Source organism: Schistocerca piceifrons, chromosome 3 (genome assembly GCF_021461385.2).
Source record: "Schistocerca piceifrons isolate TAMUIC-IGC-003096 chromosome 3, iqSchPice1.1, whole genome shotgun sequence".
NCBI lineage: Eukaryota > Metazoa > Arthropoda > Insecta > Orthoptera > Acrididae > Schistocerca > Schistocerca piceifrons.
Window position 1 is genome coordinate 495,030,002 of NC_060140.1, and position 26,504 is coordinate 495,056,505.

The 26,504-nt window shown below is 40.9% G+C and overlaps 1 protein-coding gene across 2 annotated transcripts; it reads right to left on the reverse strand.

Annotated features, from left to right (window-relative positions):
* Window positions 1-5,325: 5,325 nt before the first annotated feature.
* Window positions 5,326-25,836, reverse strand: LOC124788246 (oxidative stress-responsive serine-rich protein 1). Of its 2 annotated transcripts, none has more exons than XM_047255433.1 (3): window positions 25,681-25,836; window positions 23,521-23,596; window positions 5,326-6,378 (listed from the first exon to the last, which is right to left on the reverse strand). In XM_047255433.1, exons 2-3 carry the CDS (start codon window positions 23,577-23,579, stop codon window positions 5,604-5,606), a joined length of 834 nt encoding a protein of 277 aa, XP_047111389.1. In that variant the 5' UTR covers window positions 23,580-23,596; window positions 25,681-25,836; the 3' UTR covers window positions 5,326-5,603. The 2 variants fall into 2 exon arrangements, with proteins under 2 accessions (XP_047111389.1, XP_047111388.1); XM_047255432.1 differs by having other exon boundaries at window positions 25,658-25,819.
* Between the last annotated feature and the right edge of the window lie 668 nt (window positions 25,837-26,504).

The window sequence follows — 26,504 nt, forward strand, 5'->3', positions numbered from 1 at the left end:
CTAAAAGGAATCTTCCTAGCCTAAAAAAATAAGAAGAAGGAACCCTGGTCTGATTCATGTTCATTGATGATATCTTCATGATCTGCACTCAAAATAAAATACACCCTATTCTCATTGCTTCACAACCTCACCACCTTCTTTCCCATCCACTTTACCCGATCCTCCTCAAACCCCATGTGCCGCCTTCCTGGATGGTGATCATTTCCTCTCAGATGCCTCCATCCACAACTCTGTCGACATAAAGGCACCAACAGTATCTGCATTTTGATAGCTGCCATCCCTTCTACACCAAAAAACCTCTTCCAAACTGCCTGACCATCCATGGACAGCATGTCTCAGTGACGGGAACTCCCTTGCCCAGTATGCTGGAGGTCTCGCAAAGGCCTTCACAGACAGGAACTAGCCAGGGATCTTGTTCGCAAACAGTTTCCTGTGCCATATCACCACACACCCAAGAACCAGCTACAAAAGAGCACCCCCATCATGCAATAACTACCCCAACTGGACCTGCTGTACCAAATCCTTTGTCTTGACTGATTACCTACTTGGTAATCTTGGGACATCCTACCCAAGATCCTTCCCACTCCACCTAAAGCAGTGTTCTGCTGCTGACCCAATATACACAACATTTTAGTCCATCCCTATGCCACTCCTATCCCAATCCCTTGCCACAGGGAGCATATCTCTTTGGAAGATCCACGTGCAAAATCTGCCAAGTCCACCCATCCAGCATTTTTTTATTCCAGTCTCATAACAGGCATGTCGTACCCCATCAGAGTGCGGGCCTCCTGTGAAAACAACCATGCCCTGTACCATCTCTGCTGCAATCATTGCACAACTTTTTATATTGGTATGACTACCAACCAACTATCCACCAGGATGAATTGCCACCATCAAACTGTGGTGCAGAGCAAAGTGGGCCCACCCCATGGCACAACATGCAGTTGAACATAACGGGCTCCATTTCAATGGTTACTTCACAACCTAAGCCATCTGGATCCTCCCTTCCACCACCAACTTTTCTGAACTACACGGATGGGACATTCATTGCAACGCATACTCTTCTCCCAAAATCATTCTGACCTCAATCTACGGTAAGCTACTGTTCCATACCCTCCCATCAACAGTTTCTGCCCACTTGTCCTATCTCGTTCCAGTTCAAGGCCCATCACCCTCATTGTGCCCCATTCTATGCCTATGCCAATACCAATACAGTACCTCTTGAAATACCGAACACTTCAGGTATCTTGGTTACACAAGCATCTACCATATGAGCAACAACAATTCAATTAGCTCTGGCATAATGCACTCACAATTGAACATGACACTGTTCTGACTACGACTGATACTTTCAATGCGTTCAGGACTTTGCACAGGTGCCGTTCATAGTCGAGTACAATGGCAAAACCTGCAGGCTTGGCAAGAGTCTGCATTTATTTTCAATATACATTTCTCGCAGTGTTTCAACATTTTTGTCCAACAACTGTATGGCCTACTACAGGTTCCCGGTTGTGAGGCAGTTGTTACATAACTGATTTTTGTGTGCTGATAGGGTGGGAGTCAATGCTTTGTTTGGTCTCACACAGGTACTAAGTGAAGATCAGAGGCAAGGGAATGGATGAAACTTCCTGGCCGAGAGTCAAACGCAGGACCTTTGTCTATTGCGGGCAAGTGCTCTCCTGACTGAGCTAGGCAAGTACAACTCCTGACCTGACCTCACAGCTTTATATTGGTCAGTACCTCATCTCCTACGTTCCAAACTTCACAAGGTCTCCTGCAAAACTTGCAAGACTGTGAATAAGCCATGTCTTTGCAATATCCTGTCTTCCAGGAGTGCTAGTCTTGCAAGTTTCGCAGGAGAGCTTCTGTGAAGTTTGGAATGTAGAAGATGAGGTACTGATGGAAGTAAAGATGGGTCACGAATTGTGCTTGGGTAGCTCAGTCAGTACAGCACTTACTCGTGAAAAGGCATAGGCCCCATGTCCAGGACAACAGTTTCAATCTTGCTAATATGCATGTCTTCCATGCTTATTTCCTTCACTCACTTGTGGAACTCTCACTAGGTAGTTACGCTTCTGTCACCATATTCTAATGCACTATAGTGATAGGCTGAACCACTGGAGCCTTCAGGAGACCCATAAGAACTGTACTACAAACAAGCCACACCCTCAAACCTCAACTACACAGAGCTAAGTGGCATTTCACAGCAAAGCAGTGAGACTAGCAACTACCTATTTAAAGCATCACTTCATACCAACAGTTCCAAAAACACTGAGTGTCATCACTTTACTCTTGTGGAGAAAATATGCGAAATGTGTCCTGATAATTTAAATTCTGTAGTATTTAAATGAGAAATATATTTTAATATATATTTTGGTGTAGCTCCACCTCAGAGCCTTTAACTACAATCCGTGCCTGCCATAGCCTGACTTTATGCATTACGACAGTATGGTTTTAATGTCAGCAGAGCTGAAAGAGAAAAAAATTATTTCACTCTAAATTTTCTCAGTTAGTACAGTGCCTAAAGATGTCCCCTAATAAATCTCTGAGCAATTATTTACAAATAGTTTCCTCTGTATTTTTACCAGAAGCTAACTGCTTAATAAAACTGTCATGTGGACTGCCTTTTCACATGTACATACAAAGACTGAAGTGCACAGCTGCTTGCCTTTGTAAGATAAGTGCTACCCTGTGGTTTCTTAAATTATGTTTTGATAGAATGATTAAACAATGGAGATGTGATTGAAGTTGTGTGTGTAAATTCTGCAGCAATGGTCTTACAAGACTCTGTATATAGAACATTGTTGCCACACAGTGAAAACCAGCACCACAGCTTTGCCAAGTTTCCAGAAAAAATTATGTACCGTATTTACTCGAATCTAAGCCGCACCTGAAAAGTGAGATTCAAAATCAAGCGAAAAAAAATTTCCCGAATCTAAGCCGCACCTGAAATTTGAGACTCTAAATTCAAGGGGAGAGAAAAGTTGTAGGCCGCACCTCCAAATCTAAACAAAGTTGGTCCATTGTAATATGAACACAATTTAGGTTGAATGAATGACGATACAGCTACAATAGTTTGGTTCGAGACGTAAGCTTCTGTCCCAGGTAGCCATTGCTATGTGTCAGGCGCTCCGTCCGTATTTATACGGGTACCCTTCCTTTTTCACGTGCTTCGTCTGGTTTTAATTGATTGCTTATTTTTCTTTGATCTGTTAAGTGCCGTTCTCTTTGTTATAGGTGTTTACTTTACTGTGTCATACATTGTTTGTCGCATTCTGATAATGAGTATTTACGACCTATCGCCGCTCGCGACATGGCTTGCTTTTGTGCGCACTACCGCTGCCTTTTTTTTTACAAAAAAAAAGGAGGGAGAGAGAGAGAGAGAGAGAGAGAGAGAGAGAGAGAGAGAGAGAGAGAGAGAGAGAGAGAGAGAGAGAGAGAGAACAGAAATTAGAGTCATCTTAGATGTAAAAATCTAGTCAATTGCCGTGCTTCATTCCAGACTGTATCACTATTACGCACAAGAATAATACGAATATAAACATGACATGATATGTATATTCTTCCGCGTTTGCTGTTGTCTCACTCTAGTTTTGTAGTTTATCAGGCAGACAGAATTTAAATGAGATAGTAGCAAACACGAAAGAATACGTGGAAAAATGTTTATATTCGTATTATTCTTATGGTGAAGAGAATACTGTATGTGATTCACAATTCATAAAAGTTCTTATTAGCAACCATCTCTTCTCACAGGTAGGAAAAAATTCAAACGTACAGTTGGTCATATTGACAAACATGCCTAACAGTCTTGCCAGTCGGATTTTTGTAGTACATTGAAACGCTGCAACATTCGAAGAAGAACAATACAGAATTTGTATTTACTTCGATGGATAATTTAATTTATTTACTGACGCAGAGGTTTTGGCGCCAGTGCCTGCAAAGCATGCCTGTGTAGCGCTACATATATTCGACGGCAGAAGTTTGTTGTGGCGGCACCTACCAACATTTTTCAGAACTTCCGCTTACATTGCACTCGATTCTAAGCCGCAGGTGGTTTTTTGGATTACAAAAACCGGAAAAAAGTGCGGCTTAGATTCGAGTAAATACGGTATATACGCATCGCACCACCAGAACATCACTCTTAAGTCCACAAAATCATGGACTTCACCAAAATTGTCAACAAATCAGACGAAGAAAGGCAACAGCTCACCTCTATATCTCCTCCCATACTTTACAGACCAGCTAGGTGCAGGACAGAGCGCTGCCTGTACTATGTACTGGTATCTCCTCGTTCAATGTGTATGGATCACGTGAAGGGTAGCTGCTTAAATGCCTGTGTGCAAACTATGCAATTAGTCTAGGAACTCCTGGGTACCTATGAGAGTGATATGTAGATGAAAGTAGTGTATTATTTGATTCCTCAAATGACTACTGGTTCTTGATACTTTGGAAATAGGCATCTATGGGATACCTAACTGTAGGTGGTTAACAGATAACTAATTTCATTCTCTCTCTCTCTCTCTCTCTCTCTCTCTCTCTCTCTCTCTCACACACACACACACACACACACACACACACACACACACACACACACACACACACATTCATTTTCGTTTTTGTATAGTGATACCATCTTAGAAGTTTTCTTTGATGCAGGATGGGTTATCAAATGAGTCAAAAATCGAATATTGATCTCTGAATGAAATATCTGAAAAATTTTAAACACATCTTATTCAGTCTTTTCTGTCATATCTAAGAAGTTGGTAGTGTTTTTGCAGAGAGATCTTGACACTGTCCTTTGTTAACAACAGCTTCACCTTAAAAATTAATACAGTAAACAAAGGAAATAGAAACTATCCAGTTGTGGATAAAAAAATTAAAGTACAGTAATTTTCCCATAATATGTTGAGGTTTAAAAACTCAAGCTGAATGATGATGGTTCCAGAATTTGTCCAGCTGGAATCATAAAATTGTGTGCAAAGATTTCACATTTATTACATACACTGTGACAGTATCTTCCACAGAACAGGCTATTTTTAAGTCTGCGGGCTAGTGTGCTGTATGATTAACAAAGCTGTTTTATTACCAAAAAGATAACAACACTCTGAAGTCAGTTCTAAGAGATATTATGAATGATATATCATTCTCTTCCTTTCACCTGCCTTTAATTACCATGGCAACATACTGGTAGTGGTTTAATGTCACAAAACATTCTCAGGAAATTGCAGGCTGGCATTACTTTGTTGCACTGGTGTCAGAAAGATATAATGGGTCTTTATGGAAGGTAAGGTATGAATTTTCTGTATACAGAACAGCAGAAAAAAGTAACAGCAAAACATATCATACAATTTATTTTTCCCTGTCTCACATTACAGCCAATTTTAACAGACATTACTCCTACATGACTAATGAATGTTAGCGTCACAATATTTAATGCACAATAATCTCTCATCATACCTGAGATAGTTTAAGGAATTTCTTAAACAACAAATTATTTTTCACAAAGGGTACAAAAATTTATCACTGAAAGAAAGGGAGGCAAAAAGGGCAACAGTAGATAAATTAAAGCAGCTATAAAGTAAACATTTCTTAAACCTGGACTCTTAAATATACATCATTTCAGCCATGTGAGACATCTTCTTTGGGATATGCACAAAAACGTCAAAATAACTTGCCAGTTCATCAATAGTTACATCATCACAATTTGTTGGAGTCGACATGAGAGCTTGCTGTGAACAAGTTTGTCCTTGAGTGCCACGATTTGGTGAGGATTTTGAAGCTGTTTTAGTGCTTTTACTTTCATCGTCATCATCATCTGTTATTGTCAATAATGAAGTGCCAGCCTGAAGATTTTGAAAGTTCACTGTCTCATAGTCCTTTGTTTCTTCATTGGAGTTTTCACATTTTAGGAACAGAGATTTGAAATCACTGGGAGTGACATTATTTCCAAATGGTACTACACCTGATACTTCTGGGCTTATAATTAATTCAGTAACTCTGAACTGGGTGACATTTCTGAGCCTCACTTCCATCACAGAAAACCTTGCTGGTTTTAAAGGTGAGAAACTTGGTAAGTGTAAAATTGGATCTCTCAGTATACTATTATGTCTGTTTTTTCGTTTGCATACAGATGATCCAGTCAAGAAATTCAATCTGCTCTTGTGAACAATGCTTCGCTTAAACGTAGATGATCTCAGATTTCCTTCCAGCTTTCCATTTTTATGAGATTTATGTTTTTGTGTATTACACTTACATGAGGTACTTACACACTTCTCTCCAGAAAGACTAAGAGATTTCAGCAAAGCTCTTTCATCAACAGTAATAACAGTCTTTTGACTGAATGGATTTGATGTAGAGAGAGAATTCCTCTCTGTGACCCTGAAAATGAAAACTGTTTTGTGAATGCAAAGAACAAAGTGTGCATAAATTCTGTTTAAAAGAACTTTCTCACAAACAACTAATTGAGAACCTCATGTTACCTGTTTCAACATTACTGCAATTGCAAAAGTTATTAGACATAGATAAATGCAACAGTGTAAATCACTAATATTGTTCTACCAAAGGATCTATACAGCACAAATATATGGTTTGCAATCATTCAATCTGCACATACAGAACAGGAATGCACCAGCACAATAAATGTGATACGTGACTTTCTTTCTATGTGCATAAAATGCTTGAACAACTAACAGAAATTCACCCTCTGAACATTTCTGGCAACTGCCGATGATACTTCAACAACTGCAAACCATATAATTTTCAAAGCAACAAGAGAATGCTGTGCAAAGGAATTGCAAACTTCGATATACTGGGTATATGCTTAAACACACACACACACACACACACACACACACACACACACACACACACACTTCCAACATGTGAGGTAGCAGTAAATCTGTTCCGTTTTTTGACCAGGGGGAGAGCACAAGTCCAAGCACAATTTAAGTGACAACTTCCATCTCTGTTTATAAGTACACTTGCTACTTTAATATTAACTGCTTACTTAATAATATCAGCAGAACAGTTTGAAGTGCATGCCAGATTCCCTGTAGTGTTGTATTCCACATGAAGACTCTTGCCAAGGTAACAAGGTAATATTCTGCAATAGCAGATTTGCTCTGCTGTTATAAGTGTCTGTGATGCTTACACAAAATACATACGTCCACCATGGCCTCGATGGTTTGGTGACAGGCCACAACTGAAATGCATACACCGGTTGCTTGCCTTCAGCAAACCAAAATAATCCTCTACAGATCCTAAAATGGCAGTAACCTTAGACAGTGGCTGTGAAATAAGTTTCACATCACGTTTCCATGAAATACATTTCACTTCATGTTTCCACAGAATACAACCAGTCCTTCCAGGAATGCTGCTTAAGTAAGCCAGAAAGACTGTACACTTTGGAGGCACCTCATTTTCATCACTCACCCAACAAACTAAATTTCTTTAACTATTACAACTGCTCCCACACTGGCTGTAATTTCCTCTGATGGCACAACTCTCAGGGTAATGGCAAAATTTCTCCTCTTGGCAAGCACAGATCTCTCACTGCCAGATACTAAACATTCAGCTAAACTGATAAAAGTGCAGGTAGTGTATAAATGGTAGATAGTCTAATTTCTTCTTCTGTCAACTAGGCACTGTCAACATATGCTTCCTCATAGAATAATATGATAATCTGCCAAGTTCATCCCAGGAACCACTACATAATTTATTGTTGACAGATAGGGCCACAGCTGATAATCTGGCATTTAGACACTGTTCAATGTGGTATTGGAATTTCTCACTCATGTATTGCCGAATACTAAATATCCGCATCTATATGATTACTCAGCAATTCACAATTAAATGCCTTGCAAATGGTATTCATCCGCAGAAACAAATAGAGAATTAAGACAGCCACGAAAGAAAGATCATAGTGATGTACAAGGGTCTGAAAAATTTCAGTTTTTTCTCCATTCAGATGATGTTGAAGTGGTATATTAGTATAATGTACAAACCATCCCAAAATATGCAGAAACCCCCCTAAAGTCAACTAAGGATGCTAGCAAACTATTGAAAAATGCAGGAATTTACAGGATATTGTGTAGCTGAGGTGTGCATGTTGATATTACTAAAAGAATGGTCAAAAGACGTCCACAAGAACACAAGGGCAACTGTAGAAGGGGAGACAGACCAACTGTTGTGGAACATGCTTTGCAGCCAATTAGTACTGGTAGCCTTGAACAATACTATGAAAGACTGTACAGAGAGGCCAGAAAGATTACAGAGCACGCCAATAACTTCTAACAAGAAGGAGAGGGGTGATAAATTAAATGGTATCTGAATTCTCGCCTGGGATTAGAGCAACAATGGATGACAGCAACTGACAGTGTCCAAATGCGATAGTGTTTTCAAAATATCATGTCATGCTTCTGCCCCGAGCATGGGGAAATTGAATTTTACTTCTGTCAGAAGCAACCCAGGATGTGCATCGAACTTCTGAAAAACTACAATCCCCTTGAAGATGTCGTCCACAGCTGGACCTGAAACATTGGGTATCAACAAGAAATCTGTTGACCATGGCATAACAGAACAGAATAAATTAGTAAATGTGACATTTCCAGCCATGTAAGTTTATGTTTCACTACCCACTACAGTTGTGAAAACCAATGATGGTAGTGTGTGAAAACATAACTAAAGACTATTGGATTGAAATTACTGGGCACACAGTTCTACGTCAGATGACACTTATGTTAAGAGTTTAGCTAGCAGTAGTGGATCACTGGGTAACTTTACAGCACTTGCACTACAAGCTCAAATCTGTCCTACTTTGCTCTCTCAATGAACTTCTTGATATGCCGAATGTTTGCCACTGACATTTATGTGGGATACAAACTGTTCAATTGCCTGCTAGAACGAAACTTTAGAACAAAAACAGGACCACAACATCAAAAATTAAGAGGTCTTCACACTGGTATGGTTCTAAATATATTGTGTATATCTCTGAAGTAAAAGATTTCACTTGAAACATTCCGCAACAATAGCAAATAAAACTTTATGATCAACACTGTTCAAAGTCTGGCTGATGTGATGGTTCCACAAATATATAACAGAATATCGTAACATAGCTTTATTGGTGATTTAAGGACCTTCTTTTCTATATAGTTTCAAATGACAGAAATACATTTTCTTCATTGGACAGGAAGCTTTCCGATTCCTTCATGAAAGCTAGAAGTTAACTGCCACACTAGTAAATTGCGCACCTACTGTTTGGATGCAGCACGTCTTCAGACCACTCCCATCCTAATCCCTTTGTCAGTGGACCATACAAGTGACTGTTACAAGGGAACAAGTTGACCTGTAAGGTTGGTGTTCAAAAGGTCATCAGTTGAGCACAATGAGTTTTTTCAAAAGTGTCTTGTCTTGAAGGAAGACCACAACATGAGCGTCACCAGCATTGTTGGTAGTGGAAAGCAGTAAGGCATCATCCAGCAGCTTGCTGAAATAAACCGCATTCATAGTCTTTTGCCCATGCAGGGAGTAAGTCCCAAAACATATTTAGCAAAACTTTTCTTGGTGACAATCTAGTCTTCTTGTTGATCACTACCCCATCTCCAACTTTCCTCCATTTTGCACCTGTCATCTTGTTCTATGAAGTATAGTGATGGAATGCTGTTTAGTCGCAGATGACAATACTGCTCAGAGAAGCCTCTTTAGTTTTTGACAGATGTCTTTCTGCACATTCTGTTATCTGTAAGAAAACATAAAACCCACCTTGCCAATATTTTTTCACATGTCTGATAAATTGTATGGACACTTCCATCACTTGTCCTCAACTGTGGTGTGAACAACAACAACAGTAATGTGATGATCACCTACCATAAGCTCACACAAAGCTTGACCATTATTTTCACTGACTCTGGTTACCGAGCACTGTTTGTGACTGACTTTCCACTTTATCACAATCGTGTCAAAACCTCTAGACCCAAGCGTACAATTTAGCTGTACTCCAAATATTATGTGGAGTCTCCTCAAAATGTCACTATTTCACACCTTCATTGTCAAGAAAATAAAAAATGTGCTGCACAACAGAATGGTACACCATGTTAACTTCTAGCAAAACTGAAATGGCAGACTTGCATGTACTGGTCGTGCATATGGCTACGCCAGTCATCGTCCCATAAGCAATTACGCAGCACACAATGCTGCTCATATCACAAAGTGAACTAAATTAAAGTTCCATTTATATTTGGATGACCCCTGTAATTTTGCTGTAGAAACTGTTTCCCAATTCTGATTGATGTACTAGTTTAAACTGGAGAGAGAGAGAGAGAGAGAGAGAGAGAGAGAGAGAGAGAGAGAGAGAGAGAGAGAACCATCTACACGATATGTTCTGCATACACTGGTGAAGAATTCCGTGACTTTCCATCTACACATGAATAACAAAACAGTTAATTTACAAGCATATCAACAATGTGTGAGACTGTTTTTCCAGCAATCCTTTGCAAGCTCACTGTTACTTTTGTCTCTCACTATTCTCTGTCACTGTTCCATGCTGCACCAAGATCAGACAATTTTCAGTTTATGATGAATCCTCACAGGACCAAGCTCCAAACTGCAATTATTGCAACGTAATATAAACGACCTAAATAATAATGGACCATGATTGAAAAGATTATTCACAGAACAACTGGTTAATTTGAATGAAGCCATCAACAAATTTGACAAAGAACTAATTGTAAGAAAGAGGCCAGAAATAGCTTTTGACCAGCAAAATAGTGTTCAAAAATACATATATTTCTAAATGAGAAACGTAGAAATACTTCTGGGATGAGTAAATCACAAACTGCACAATGGAAAGTGGGCTTGGCAGCCTGAGAATCCATGGTTAATACGGAATACACTACAGGTATGTGAATAGGCCACAGGCAGCTGTGAATGAGCAACAAAACCTGGAGCAATTCATTCTGTTCCCTAAAACAGACTCTCGGCAAATAATTTGGGACACACTGACTGTGTCAGTCAACAAACACTTAAAAATCTCCAAAGGGCATTTCAGAATTACACGAGTCCTTTAGAATCCCAAGTACAGTATAGTATTTGACTGCCTTTATTCATATCACTGTTTCAAAATTACAATGCTTTTTTGTAACTATTTTAAGAATATACTCTGAGGTATAGCACTACAAGCTGCAACTAATCCTTTAGTCTCTCCACAGTCCACTACGTGTGCTAATGGGTCATTCCGAGTCAAGCGAACCACTTTTATAAATCATCCCAATCTTACCCCCTCAGATTGTTCATATTTGGTGTCAAATACCTCTGCATACTACAAATAATTCCACAGATTCTTACCTCTCAATATGCAGTGCTTGACCCCATTATGTCAAAGATGTTGAGATTTTGTGATGAGAATGCAAAAGCTGTCATTTTTGAGGTTGCTTATCTCTTCAAATAGTTAAACTTTGTCCATAAGAGTTGATACACTAATTCAATTTTCTTGGTAGTATAAAGTACACAAGTTTTACGAGTTTTGCTGCAGTAGGGGCACTCACACTATAAATCTCACTGTAATGAAAAAGAGTTTGAAGTTCACCATGGTTGCCACAAGCTTCCCTGATTGGAAATTTGGGAAATATCAGGGAATGGCAGACAAGTTTTAGCATTTTTCCCTAACAAATTTTGAGATCTCAAGGTTAAGTAAAAATGTTAAGTTGACAATCCGTCTACACAGCTACATTACAAGAAACAAAGCCAAACGTGAAAATATCTGAATAAAACTTGTAAGCAGATAGTATTCTCTAATGTGAGCAAAAATCTTAAGTACTGACATCAACATCATTTGTAGTGAACTGTTTTCAGCTGGAGAAAGCAAGTCAAATGGTATGTGTGTTTCATTGAGACCACTGAAGTCATTTTGTTTCAATAAAACAAAACCCATTTCGTGACAAAAATATGCACTTCCTTGGAGTTGCAAGACAGATTAAAATACCTTCACCTTTTTTTTGTTATGGTTTTAGGGCGCAAAACTGCTACGGTCATTAGCGGCCGGTGTGTGACTTACGAAAAGCTAAAAAACAAAACTGGAAACCAGCAGCAATTGGAGCAAAACACAAAAAATTGGAGAAACTAAAAACACAAGGAAAGCTTAAAAAACCACTATAGAAGGGGGTTGGTTGTCCCCAAAAGGAGCTTCAAATGACTGACATCATCTCACTGGCACTAATAAACTCGAGAACGCGATCGGCTGAGCGCATGTCATCTGCTAAAATGGAAGATATATCAGGCGACAGCTGTAGATGGGTGCGTAACGGAGTAAAATAGGGGCACTCAAGTAAAAGGTGTCTTACCGTCCACAGCTGAGAGCAGTGGGGACAGAGTGGGGGAGGATTGCCACTTAAAAGATGTCGATGGCTAAAAAGAAGACAGTGCCCTATCCGGAGTCTAGTTAAAATTACCTCCTCCCAACGACGCGTTCGGGATGAAGAGGTCCAAGCACAGGGAAGAGCTTTCACGTCCCGCAATTTATTACTGGCAAGTGTCGACCAATGTGCGTGCCATAAAAGAGCAACACGACGACATAAAACAACCCATAGACCAGCGAAGGGAATCATGCAAATAGCCGGCTGAAGAAGAGAGACTGCAGCCTTGGCCGCTATATCGGCCGCCTCATTCCCACAGATACCAATTTGTCCTGGGATCCAGAGGAACGCCACAGAGACGCCCCCCCAAGTGGAGCAAGTGGCGGCAGTCCTCAATCCGGTGGACCAGAGGGTGGACAGGGTAGATAGCTTGGAGACTGAGGAGAGAGCTGAGAGAATCTGAACAGATAACACTCTGTATCCGCTGATGGCGACGGATGTATTGGACAGCCTGAAGAACAGCATAAAGCTCAGCAGCATAAACCGAACACTGGTCGGGAAGCCGAACATCGATTTGGGGTGTCGCCAACAATATAAGCACTCCCTACACCAAACGATGTTTTTGAGCCATCAGTGTAAATAAATGTGGCTTCCTTCATTTGTGCACATAGAGCAGCAAATGCTCAACGATAAACAAGTGAAGGGGTACCATCCTTGGGAAACAAAGGTCAGGGACCAGGTAGGCTGTACCCCAAGTTGTCAAGGAAGTTTTAGGAAAGCGGAAGGAAAGAGAAGGGAGCAGTTGACAGAAGCGGACTCCCGGTGGTAGTAAGGAGGAAGGGCGGCCTGCATACCCTAAATCCCATGAAGCGTCAAAAAAAATGTCGTGGGCCGGATTAGCAGGCATGGAAGACAGATGGCTAGCGTAACGACTCAGAAGGACAGCTTGCCGATTGGACAGCGGAGGTTCAGCAGTCTCAGCATAAAGGCCTTCCACAGGGCTGGTGTAAAAAGCTCCAGACACTAAACGTAATCCACAGTGGTGGATAGAGTCGAGACGCCGAAGAATAGATGGCCGAGCAGAGGAGTAAACTATGCTTCCATAGTCCAATTTCAAGCGCACTAAGGCGCGATAGAGGGGGAGAAGGACCACTCGGTCCGCTCCCCAGGAGGTACCATTCAGGACATGGAGGGTGTTGAGGGATCGCAGACAGCGAGCTGAGAGATACGAAACGTGGTAGGACCAGCACAGTTTTCTGTCGAACATAAGACCCAAGAATTTAGCGACATCCGAAAACGGAAGGTTGACAGGTCCTAAATGTAAGGAAGGTGGAAGAAACTCCATACGACACCAAAAATTAACACAAACGGTCTTACTGGGAGAAAAGCAGAAGCCCGTTTCGATGCTCCAAGAGTGGAGGTGATTGAGACATCCTTGAAGATGTCGTTCAAGAAGGCTGGTCCGTTGAGAGCTATAGAAGAGTGCAAAATCATCCACAAAGAGGGTGCCCGAGACATCAGGAAGGAGACAATACATAATGAGATTTATGGCAATGGCAAACAGTACAACACTTAGCATGGAGCCCTGGGGTACCCTGTTTTCTTGGGAGAAAGTACGGGAGAGAGTAGTGTTCACCCGCACTCTGAATGTGCGCTCTGCCATAAATTCTTGAAGAAAAAGGGGCAGCCGACCTCGAAAGCCCCAAGAGAACAGTTTGCGGAGAATGCTCGTCCTCCAACAGGTATCGTATGCTCTCTCCAGGTCAAAAAATATTGCTACTGTTTGGCGTTTCCGGAGAAAATTTTTCATGATATAAGTGGAGAGAGCAACAAGATGGTCAACTGCAGAACGATGCTTTCGGAAACTGCATTGGGCAGGTGTTAAAAGACTGCAGGACTCCAGCCACCAGGCTAAACGGCAATTCACCATACATTCCAAAACCTTACATACACTACTCATGAGAGAAATGGGGCGATAGCTAGAGAGGAGATGTTTGTCCTTTCCAGGTTTTGGAACAGGAACGATGGTAGCTTCCTACCATCGTCTGGGAAAAGTACTGTCGGTCCAAATTCAATTATGAAGGCGAAGGAGGTAACACAGACTATGGTATGATAAATGCAGCAACATGTACATGTGGATACCATCCGGTCCTGGGGCGGAGGAGCGAGAAGAAGAAAGAGCATGTTGGAGTTCCCGCATGGAGAAAACAGTATTATAGCTTTTGCGATTTTGAGAGGAGAAAGCAAGAGGTTGCATTTCCGCTGCACGTTTCTTCGGGAGAAACGCTGGCAGGTAATTTGAAGAGCTCGAAATCTCAGCAAAGTGTTGACCCAATGAGTTTGAAATTGCGACGGGGTCCACTAATTTATCACACACGACAGTGAGCCCAGAGACCGGGGAGAAACTAGGCGCGCCAGATAACCATCGAATCCGACTCGAAACTTCCGAGGAGGGAGTTAAGGTGTTAAATTAGCTAGTAAGGAAGTCCCAGCTTGCCTTCTTGCCGTCGCGTCACCCGCGATAGCATCACACATGGAACTGCATATAGCGGATACAGTTGGCCAAAGTAGGATGGTGTCTGAAAACGCGAAGAGCACGTTGCCGCTCATGTATTGTGTCACGGCATGCCTCGTTCCACCAACTGGGGGGGTGCCGGGGCAATTCGGAGGTGCGAGGTATTGAATGTTCCACAGCAGTAAGAATAACGTCTGAATATGAGTGACCTCATCGTCGATGCTAGGAAAGTGACGGTCATCGAATGTCGCTAGAGACGAAGAAAGTGTCCAATTGGCTTGAGCAAACTTCCAGTGTCGTGGGCACACATATAGCAGTTGCGTGCTGCAATCGAAGGACACATGGAAAGCGGTCACTCGAGTGTGTATCAGCAAGAGCGAACCATTCGAAGCGCCGAGCTAGCGGGTCAGTACTGACCGAAAGGTCCAAAAGAGAGAAATTTGTCGTGGAGGCAGACAAAAATGTAGGGTCCCCAGTGTTGAGGCAAACAAGGTCCGCTTGGTGGAAGATGTCTATCAATAGTGAGCCACACGGACAAGGATGTGAAGATCCCCAAAGCAGGTGGTGGGCATTGAAGTCCCCAACCAGCAAATAGGGGGTGGAGGCTGACCAAGATGATGAAGGAGATCAGCTCGTGCCATTGGTGTGGACGATGGAATGCATACAGTACAAAGAGAGAAGGTGTACCCAGAACGGGAAAGACGGACAGCGACAGCTTAGAAGGAAGTGTTTAAGGGGACACAGTCGCGAATAGGCTAAAAAAAAAAAAAAAATTGAATTTTTTTAGTCTTAATCTATGCTTCAATTATTTGGCTACAAAATGCCGTTTGCTTCATACAAATCTGATTATTAGATTCGGAGTTATTAATTTGTTGATGAAGCATGGTAACTAGCGCCACGTCCATTTTTGCTGTGTCTTGCGCAGTAGTCAGCATTGACTATAGTACAACAATCATTTATGTTCCACGGATATAAATACTCTATTTGGCTTGCAAGAGAGAATTGTTATTCTGATGTTTGCCAGCCTGTCTGCATTGTCGACTATCGTTTGTCAATTTCTTCCCACTATACAAAATGTGTGCAAAAAGGACTATGAGGGTTCTAGTGGAGGCATGGAAGTGGCTGGTGTTGCTAACATTTTCAAAAGATCTGTGCAGTGAAGAGGTATCCTCTATACAGACTATCTTGGGGACAGGGACAGTAAGGCTTATCTGAAAGTGGTAGAAGATAAACCTTACGAGCCTAGAGTCAAAATTAATAAACTGGAATGTATAGTACATGTACAGAAAAGAATGGGATCACAACTTCTAAAGATATGTAAGGAAAAAAGTTAGGCGGTAAAGGCTGAAATAGACAAGATCCAGACTTATTATGGTATGGCCATTAGAAATAACTGCAACAATGTAGAAGCAATGAGGAGAGCCATGTGGGCTATATTCTTTCATAAAATTTCAACAGCTGAGGAACCACAACATAACCTTTGCCCACGGGGACCTGACAGCTGGTGCAAATTCAACAACCCAGCTACATCTTCCAGCTATAAGCACAAACATTCAATTCCAGAAAAAATCCTGCTAGCTATGAAACCCATTTTCAGAGACCTTAGCCAACAAGAGCTCTTGAAAAAGTGTCTCCATGGAAAAACTCAAAACCCAAATGAAAGTTTGAATTCTGTCATTTGGACAAGGCTACTGTTTTCGTTTGAAAAGAAACACTAAAATTTGGTGTTCATGGTGCAGGGATGCGCTTCAATGCTGGTGTGTCAAAGAAGACTGATGTATTAAGACCCTTGGGAACAAAGGATGGTATCAATACTGAAAGGGGACTGAAAAAGATTGATATGGACCATATCCGTTATGTTGATATTTCTCAGGAAATGCTACCAAGGAGGCCAGGATAGCCAGAAGATCAAAGAAAATAAGATAAAGATCAGGAAGCTGAGCCACAGTACAGTCCTGGAATGTTTTAAAAGTGTGTCTGTATGACATTGCACATTACTTTCTTGCATGTAAAATTTTAATACCATTTTTCTCAAAACTACATTTTTTGACCTTCTGGTACACTTTTCTCAAAAACTATGACTGCTACAGACATCAGACTTACAGTATCTCTTGTTAATACAACGGTGATTAATTAGATAAAAAAATAGACCAGTAGTGATAAAAAGAACAGATTTACAAGCTCCGAGGTGTTTAGAAAAGTTTTAATTTTTTGTCTTCTAGAACTAAAAAATGATTAGTCCTGAAATGTATAAAATACATTAACCATTTGTATGCGATTTGAGAATGAAGTTTCAGCTGTACACTGTAAAAAGTTTCAGGTCTTTATCTCCATTAGTTACTTCAGAAAGTGTACTTGACGTTTGCTCGTTTTAGCATTGATTCCTTATGGGAGTTCCCTCACGACTGTGTCCCCTTAAGGGGATTGGGTGATAATGGAGAGTATCATGGAGAAGAATCTTGAGTCCTCCATGTGCTGGAGTGCCTTAAACATAAGGGAGATCAAATTGGACTGACTGAAAATGGGGGAAAAGAAAGCGGTCGTGGGGACGCAGCTTTGTTACCTGAAGACAGAAGATGACCGGCGAGTAGGATCATAAGAGGATCGACAATTCATCCAGATTGGCTCGAATGCCGCGGATATTCCAATGGATAATGGACATAAGGTGTACAGAAAATTGAAGAATGTGACCAACGTTGCCCTCAACGACTCCTCAGAGCTTGCGACCAACAGCTTGGAACGGCATTCAGCCGAAGGCAGAAGATCCTGATCCATAGGTTGTTCAGGAGCAGCTCCTGCCACCAGCGATCAGCCAGTTGATCGGCCGCCAGCAGTGTGCCTCGGCGACACAGAAGACGGCCGAGGGCGGCTACCGCCAGTTGGGGCTGTAGATGAGACACGCCGTGGTGGAGAAGGAGAGGAACTGGGTTTCTTATGAGCCTTCTTGGAAACAGGATGTTTCGATGAAGGAGGAACCGATGGTTGTGAAGTTGGGGTACGTAAAAAATCTTCACGAGTAGGTTCTTTTTTTTGAAGTCCGGGTGTCTGACTTTTGGGCTCGAGATTTAGCAGAACCCGATGAAGGGTTAACCATAGAGTGAGCAGGTGAAAGTGGGGTGGTTGAACGGGCGATCTTTGCGCTGGCCGATCTGACGACCGTGGCACTAAAGGTGAGATCACAAGTCTGCTTGGCTGCCTCCTTTGTTGGCCGAGGAGAGGCAAGGACAGTGCTGTATTTACCTGCCTGAGGCACAGTGGGCTTTCAACTGGCGAATAATTTTCGAGTAGCAAAGGTCGACACCTTTTCCTTCACTCTGATTTCCTGAATGAGGTTTTCGTCTTTAAAAATGGGGCAATCCTTAGAGGAAGCAGCATGGTCACCCATACAGTTGGTGCAACGAGGGGATGGAGGTGGACAAGCACCCTCATGGGCAACCTTGCCACACACAACACATTTGGCCGGATTGGAACAGGACTGGCTGGTATGATTGAACCGCTGACACCGATAGCAACGTGTAGGGTTTGGGATGTAAGGGCGAACGGAAATTATCTTATAGCCCACTTTTATGTTCGATGGGAGTTGAACTCTGTCAAATGACAAGACAGTATGGGTTGGAACGATGTTTGTGTCAACCCTTTTCATGACTATGAACAGCCGTTACGCCCTGGTCAGACAGGTAGTGTTGAATTTCCTCGTCAGACAATCCGTCGAGGGAGCGTGTATAAACGACCCCACATGAGGAATTTAAACTGCGGTGCACTTGCACCCGGATAGGGAAGGTGTGGAGCAGTGAAGTATGTAGCAATTTTTGTGCCTGGAGGGCGCTGACTGTTTCTAACAACAAGGTGCCATTTCGTAATCTGGAACAAGACTTTACAGGACCTGCAATTGCGTCGACACCTTTCTGAATAATGAAAGGGTTGACCGTGGAGAAGTCGTGACCTTCGTCAGACCGAGAAACAACAAGGAACTGTGGCAACGATGGAAGAACTGTCTGTGTCTGAGACTCATAGATCTTACACTTGTGAGCAGACATAGTAGAAGATGAGGAAACCATTGCAGAAGTACCCCCATGATTACCGGCGTCTCCGATGGCGCTCCTCCCTTGTGGGGGCCCTCTCTGAGGGCATCCCCGCCTTAGGTGATTGTTCACACCTCAGGTCACACCTCCTGAGAAACGGACGGAGGGACCAATCGGCACTTTCAGAAGGTATCAGCTCGGGTAATCACCCCTCCCTGGGCCTGGCCATTACCAGGGGGTACTTACATGTCCTACCTGTCTACCCGGGGCGGGGAATTACGCGTTACCCCCTCACCGGCTACGCATGGAACAGGGAGGAAAAAACAAAGAAAGGGAAAGGAAAGAAGATAGGTCTCAAACGCCGCAGTGGAGAAAAGGGGAAAGAGAAGAGGTAAGGAAAAGAGAAGGACGAAGACTTGCAAGCAGAGAAAGCGAGAAAGAAACGTATTACATTTTCAAGCCTCCGTCTCCGGACGTAGGCACAAAACATACTCCCAGAGGGGGAGAAAGGGAAGGAAAGAGGTGGAGGTGATGGAGGGGGGGGGGGGGGGGGGGCGAAGATGGGGGATGGGGAAGGATGCGGAAAAGGAAGGTATGCAGCCTGGAAAGGAAGGAGGGCCACATTAGCTCAGGGTCCCGTGGTCGCTATGCACGTATCCACAAGAGAGTTGTGGACCCCCTGGGGGGAAAATACCTTCACTGATTTCACAAATAACCTCAGAAAGAAATAGGCTTCTTGAAAGAAATCTAAGGTGTAAACCAACAATATAGTTGACTGCCAATAAAATGTTGGTTCTGTGACATTCATTATTGTCAGTTATTACCCACTGTGTTATATGTATTATCTTACAGATAATGTGAGCTTTCTTTCAAGAAATATTTGACTACATAGTGTACAAACTGCCAGCGACTGCCACAATTTTCTTCTTCCTATCGCCCATGCTTTCTAATATATAAACTACTTTCATAGTTCCAAAATGTACTAGAATACATAAAATGTCTATAAAATGCCGCAGTGCACAATGTATTTGCAGTGAACAGTCACAGTTTCCGAAATCCATCGCCCGTGGCCTCTAGCCTGCTGAGGAGCACTGCAGTCCTTGGTCCATGGATAAATTACAAAAATCCACTGCATTAGGTCACATACAGACAGACCCGGCCTGCGGGCAGTTCAGCGAGTCTAAATCTGATAGGCACGACCTTTACATTAGTGGGAAACAAAGCGCTCCAAATTAGCAGGCCCCATCCATTAGATACCTGCAGAAATGGCCTACGGTTTGGACCTGTCACAGAAATCCAATTGTGTAACCAGCTATTCAGGAGTCAGAGACAGCATGTTGGTGAAATGGGATTGTAGTGATGCAACAGGTAACTTGTGCAAATACTCTGACAATCAATAATAATGAGGATAGGTAGCAACCCACCGTAAAGATGATTGCTGAGCAGCAAACACGCACGTAGAAAAGACGATCACACTCTCACAACTAAACTTTCGGCCACAGCCCTTGTCAGAATTTGAGAGCACATGCACATTCACACAATCACTCACACACAACTCTAGTACAGACAACTGCACTCTCCGGCCGCTGTGTCTACAGCCTCTGAGAATGAGATCCAAACAAACCAATCCCCACACCTCCCTGCCTCTCGTCAGCAGCTGCTAGGCCAGCGTCAAAAAGTGGTGGCAACACTGATGCAAACTGAGGGGAGTGGTAAGAAGGGGAGAAGCAGCAGTAACGAGAGAGCAGGGAAGCAACACATGTGCGCAGCTACACATAACCAGTGACTATGTATGACATCTCAGTAAACAAACCATTTCATCTACTGAGACAAAAACGATATTTTTCCGGTGTTTCTTTTTTCCAAATTTCCCCCAACACATTTGAAATTCCCTATTTCCAGAACCTGTGGCAACCCTGTTCACACACAGTTATTTCCTGAAGTAACTGTCATCAGAGGCTCTGCTGTAGGTTGTTTGATCTATTAGTTACTTGATGGAATCTGTAAAATTTTGCTTTCAGGAGCAAATGGCATGGCATCGACAGTTGCTTCACTGACTGCATCCTGCCATGGTGTGCACTGCTCTCATCTCGGCAGAAGAAACATTTAAATCTGCCACTGGAAGTCACTGCTACAGAAGGCTCACCAAATGCCACTAGGTGGCCCTACACACACCATCAGAAGGTGCCAAACTTGCATCATCTTACTGTCTGCAATTGTGACTGATCTGCACATCTTTTTAAGCTGCAGCACTTGGAGCTCTGCCTATGACTATCATCAGACTACTATCTGATAACACCATGCATATGAATGACAGTGCAGCGAGATCTTATGAATGAAGCAAAAAGCAAGCGAGAGTACAAATCTATCTCAACGTTACTAAAGGTATGTTCATGGAAATTTAAATGAACAGCCATGGAGCTTTTCAAACAAAGAGTGCCTTTCATAATAGACAGTCCATTTTTGCATTAACACACTCCTGTTGCTCTGTACCATTAGCCATTTCTTCTATCTGTGAGAAAGCTGTACTTGTACATCAGTAGTTCACTAACACAAGTGTATGAAAGCAAGATTCAAAATCAAATTGTCCTAACTGGAACATTGGATGTAAGCTTGTTCCATATTTCCAAATTACAGTACCTCATTTACCACTGCAATTAAGTACTATTGTTTTGTAAACTTTTGAATGTTAAGAGAAACCTACAGTTACTTAGAAGAAATCCATCAAATCAACAGCTATATTATGAAAAGGATAGAACGCCACTCACAGCAAAGGCGAATATTGAGTTTCAGACATGTCAACAAAAAGACTGTTGCAAGAAACACACACACACACACACACACACACACACACACACACACACACACACATTCATACAAGAAAGTATTGTAAAACAATCTGTTATAACAATGCTAAATGGATGTTTTGTGCACAGAATTCCAGGTCGTGAGTTGTTAGACAATCCAACTGTGGTGTGGGAATGTTGGCTAAGAAGCACACAGTAAGACTTGGGTTCTCTCAGAAACGTGCCCCACCTGTGGTTGCACTTGCCTGGATATCAGGATGGGTCCCCTTGTGGCTTGGGGGGAGAGGTGTTACATTATCTTCAGAATGGCAGTGACAAATCCATCCTGAACCAACAAAGAAGATGCTCAAAAAGAGCACCAAGATTGGGAACAAACCCTTGCTTACAATGAACTTGTGCTGAGTTAACATGTTAGCTCAAAATGAGGTACTCAATTTTTCAAATAAGCTGTGTAAAAATGGACTTTCCTATGGTGATTAATGTCCTTTATAATTACGAAACAGTGCAATGCCTACAACAAAAACCATGCATTTTGTCAATAATGAAATTCTGCATAATTTTTGTGTAAAAACAATGGAAATTTCTGGACGGAATAACAATTTTTTTGCATATATTTACCTTACTAAAACAAAACTAAGATATATTACGCATAAAAACCGGGTTTTTGAAATGAATGTTGAATGAACTGCAGAATGGGTGGCCTTTTCAGATACAAGTTCAAAACTGTCTAAATATTGAGGGACAATTCTCTGGAATTTTGCCTCCATTTATGTCAATATTCATCCACTCCTAAAAGACAAACTTTACACACGCCACAGAGAAACAGAACAAAAACACAAATTTTTATAAGATTTACTTTATGAAATAACACAGCTGAACTCTGTATTTTGTTACAATGAAGTTTCTTGATGATAGAGGGCCCCTGGTGCAGTAAAGTCTACATAAAAAAATCTTGAAAAACTTATACCTTACACTATGTGAACTATGTAAGTAGTGAACAACCTCTCAGGGATGTAGGTTCATTGTTCAATGAAAGACATCAACTCAAAAATGATAAAAAGTTTTGCACATTCTTTACAAAAAATTCACCAGCATTGACTTAAGGAGCTCCTGGAAAAACAAGCAATACACATCTCAAACTAAGAATGTCTGACTACACATAATATGCATAGGTATCTATGTAGAGGGTCTGAACAGAATCAGATAGTAAGATGGAAATCAGTACACCACTCAGTATGCAATTGCCCTAATATGAACTACAAATGTGAAAAACATTTTAACAGTTACATAGTTTATGGGTGATAAGAGGCACCAAAATACTCATTACAGACTTCTCCATTGTATAATTTAAATTTTCTAAAATTTTCTTGCAATTTTTGTTTTTGTAATGAAAAGTATGTTACATATGTGCAAACACAGACATCAGGCTACATAAGAAATTTGTATGTTATCATAATCTTTATTTCACCTTCACAAGCTCTCAACCAAATCACATCCCAGCCTAACCTAAATCCTGGGCTACACCACAGATAAGTGTCACCACAACCAAGATTTTTGTTTTTGGAGCCTAGAGGTTCAGGTTTCTAGCATAACACTAGTCCAAAATAGCTCTCCTGTAACATTTGTGTCACAAACTAATAGGACTATAAAGTTATCTAGATGTAAGATGTATCTATTACTGTGTGAAATATAAAATGTTAGCTCTGATACAAAATATGGGCAACTTGTATATTAAATTCAACACAAACTCTGACATGGAACAAGGAGGCAAAATACACAATTTTCTTGCAGACATGGATGTAACAAGAAATTTACAGAATAGTGTGTACCTTTTAATGTCAATCTCCAACTTTTCTAGGCTGTCTGGTAGTGATAAGTCACCCGCCATGTCCTGAACTTCATAGGCTGCAAATTAATGAGATTTTAAACATTTTAATGTATGCCATGATAAAAGTCTCAGAATATAAGAATAATATACTACATGCCAAGTCAATCTCGTCTGCAACTGAACTATTACTTCAGGCTCCAGATTATAACTACACAGTATAATATTATTTGCACTAATTAATCACAAACTACAAATCTGTTAGCGAAAAATCACTACACTTCACAATTTACAATATTGTTAACATGGCAATCATCATGCTTAGTCAAGAAGTTAAAGTGCAATAAAAGCAAGCAATCCATCACATATGACTATGCAAGAGGCATATAGCAACACAAGCATGTCACAGTGTTAAGCCAATGGCACCAGCAGATGTGGTATGGAGTGTATGTGGTCACCACACTGCTTTCCTGGGCATTGTCTGGTTTTTTGTTGTTAGAGCTGCTTCTAATTGGTTGGGTAGCTTCCATAGTTGATGGCATCAGATTGAGTGCAACTGTATCTTTGTGTTTTTAATATACTTTGTGTGATATCTGCTGGAGAAAATCTCACACAAAACACTAGCCTAAATAAAAATGTGTTTGGAAATTATCCCATGGAATGCGGCAAATCACAGACATTCAAGGGTAATTTTCAGAGAGCTGCTTCCTGCATGATTTAGTGGAATATTGTTAATACCAACTCAGACAATTGTAACACAAAATGTATATGGCCAAAATATGATATTGGGATATTTATTAAACAATTATGAAAGAACAAACACTGAATAATATAAAACTTTGTGACAAACAATATGTCAGAAATGAAACTTAAATGTTTCTAAACTTTAGAAAGCTCTTTGCAATACTTAGAGACTGCCATGGAGTAGTTGCAGATGATCAATGGATTTAACATGAAAGAGGTGAATCGACTGTCTTGGTTGGCTCAAAAACCAAGAAGGACTTTGGAACTCCAATACATTCTTTCCATGGTCACTAGTACCTACCCTCTCCTAATACTTTAAAAGCCCTATTTATTACAATTGTTTTTATTTTCGATGGAACTAGGCAGAAACAGGTCTTATCAAGATTTTGGATCATCTTTTATACCACCCAATTATACAAGGCTGTAAATCATGTATACGTCATTTCTGAGTCTCTTATAGTCTGTGAGGTCTGTTTATATTGAGATGTGACAACTTACTTCATTTCGACACTGATCATTTCAAGAACAATATTTGCAACAGCATTATTTAATTGTCATAAGTGAACAACACACATTCACAGTAACTCCTCATGATACATAACTATGATGGTCCACTAGTATATTAATACTCAGGAAGAAGAAATTGTAATACTACATAAAATAACTATGTGACTAGCTGCCATCCATTACTGTAGTGTTCTTGCTCTTTAGAAATTATGACACTTATGTGTCACATTACAATGCGTTTACAACTACTTAGCAGCTTTATCTTAATTACATTTAGTTACATCATGAAAACTAATGTGACAAAGAAAAGAAATTGTGAACAACGGAGACAAATTAGTATGATCTTTCTTTAAACGCTAGTTTGCAACATCAAATTACGCAGGTCGTTAATTGGCATTGGATGACAACAGAACTTCGGGCTACATGTACTACAAAAGTTAAATCTTTTATAAGTAACTTTCGAATAAATTCTGAATTTAATATTTTTCGTTACTCCCCCGATCTGCAACGCTAATAAGGCGAAACTAGACCCAGTACCAAACTTCCCCGTTATTAACTGACGAGCTGGTCGTTTACGCTCCTACGATAATGATACCAATAGGTAACTGTTGCGTTAACATGACTAGAAGAAATTTAATCTAACCAAAATAGTTCTGGACATAGGATGGCATAAGGCGAAAACAAAGGAACTGATGTGTCTTCACATTGTGCAATGAAACTGTAAGGTAACTAGAGAGGAAAAAAAAGCAATTGTATAACTAAATATAAGAATTAATTCCTCAGAAATAACAGGTACGCAACATAGACATGGCATCATTTACAGAATTTAATAAACGTGACAGTAAATTGGAATGACCTTCTATACACAAATTTCAAATCAGTAATCTTACCCTACGGATATCGTTACATGTACCTCTACTCTCCTCCCAAATTAATCAGAGGCGCACAAGTATTGCTCGAATATATCACAATGTCTCCGCAACAAGATGACTATGCACCTAACACCACACTATACGCCATAATTTTCTGTTTATTGAAACTCTGTTTACAGAGATATTGTAGTCTGTTGATGTTAAGAACTACTCTTTGAAATAACTCTCGATTATCGTTTCTAGGTAACGACACCGCTGGCATCTACAGGTGGGACCCAAGGGTTGGGTTTACATTATCGAGCTCCTTCAGCGATTAATTATGAAGATCATTATAGTCACGAATGAATCAATAAGTTTTCACAAATGCAATGTTATTTTTTTTTTTTTACTACAGCAAGCATGTTTCATGCATACAACCCTCTGTCAGCAGCGTCACACGAAATACTAGTTAGTAGCTGTATGAGCAAATATTTTGGGCATCGAAAGTGATTACCAGGCATAAGAAGGTGCCATGATTCTTTAATTCCCACATGAAATTGCATACCAAATTTTTAAACTGAACAAACAAGCAAGTAAACACAATTTTAGAATATTAGACAATTGTAGGGGAACAATACCTAAGAGTGTGCAGTTAAGGAATAACCTTAAATATTTGGGTTATTATCAGTAGGAAAACAAACTCATATCTACTTGTTCAGAAAACAACAGATGCAGAGAGGTAAGGCTTTTACTGAAATTCTCAAAAATACAAAAACCGTGAAATTCGACTTTTTCGTTCACCTGTGCTTAAGAGTACAGAACACAAAATATGCCCAAAGAGTACGGATTTAGCAAATGTCACTAATGAAGACACTACCAACCCAAA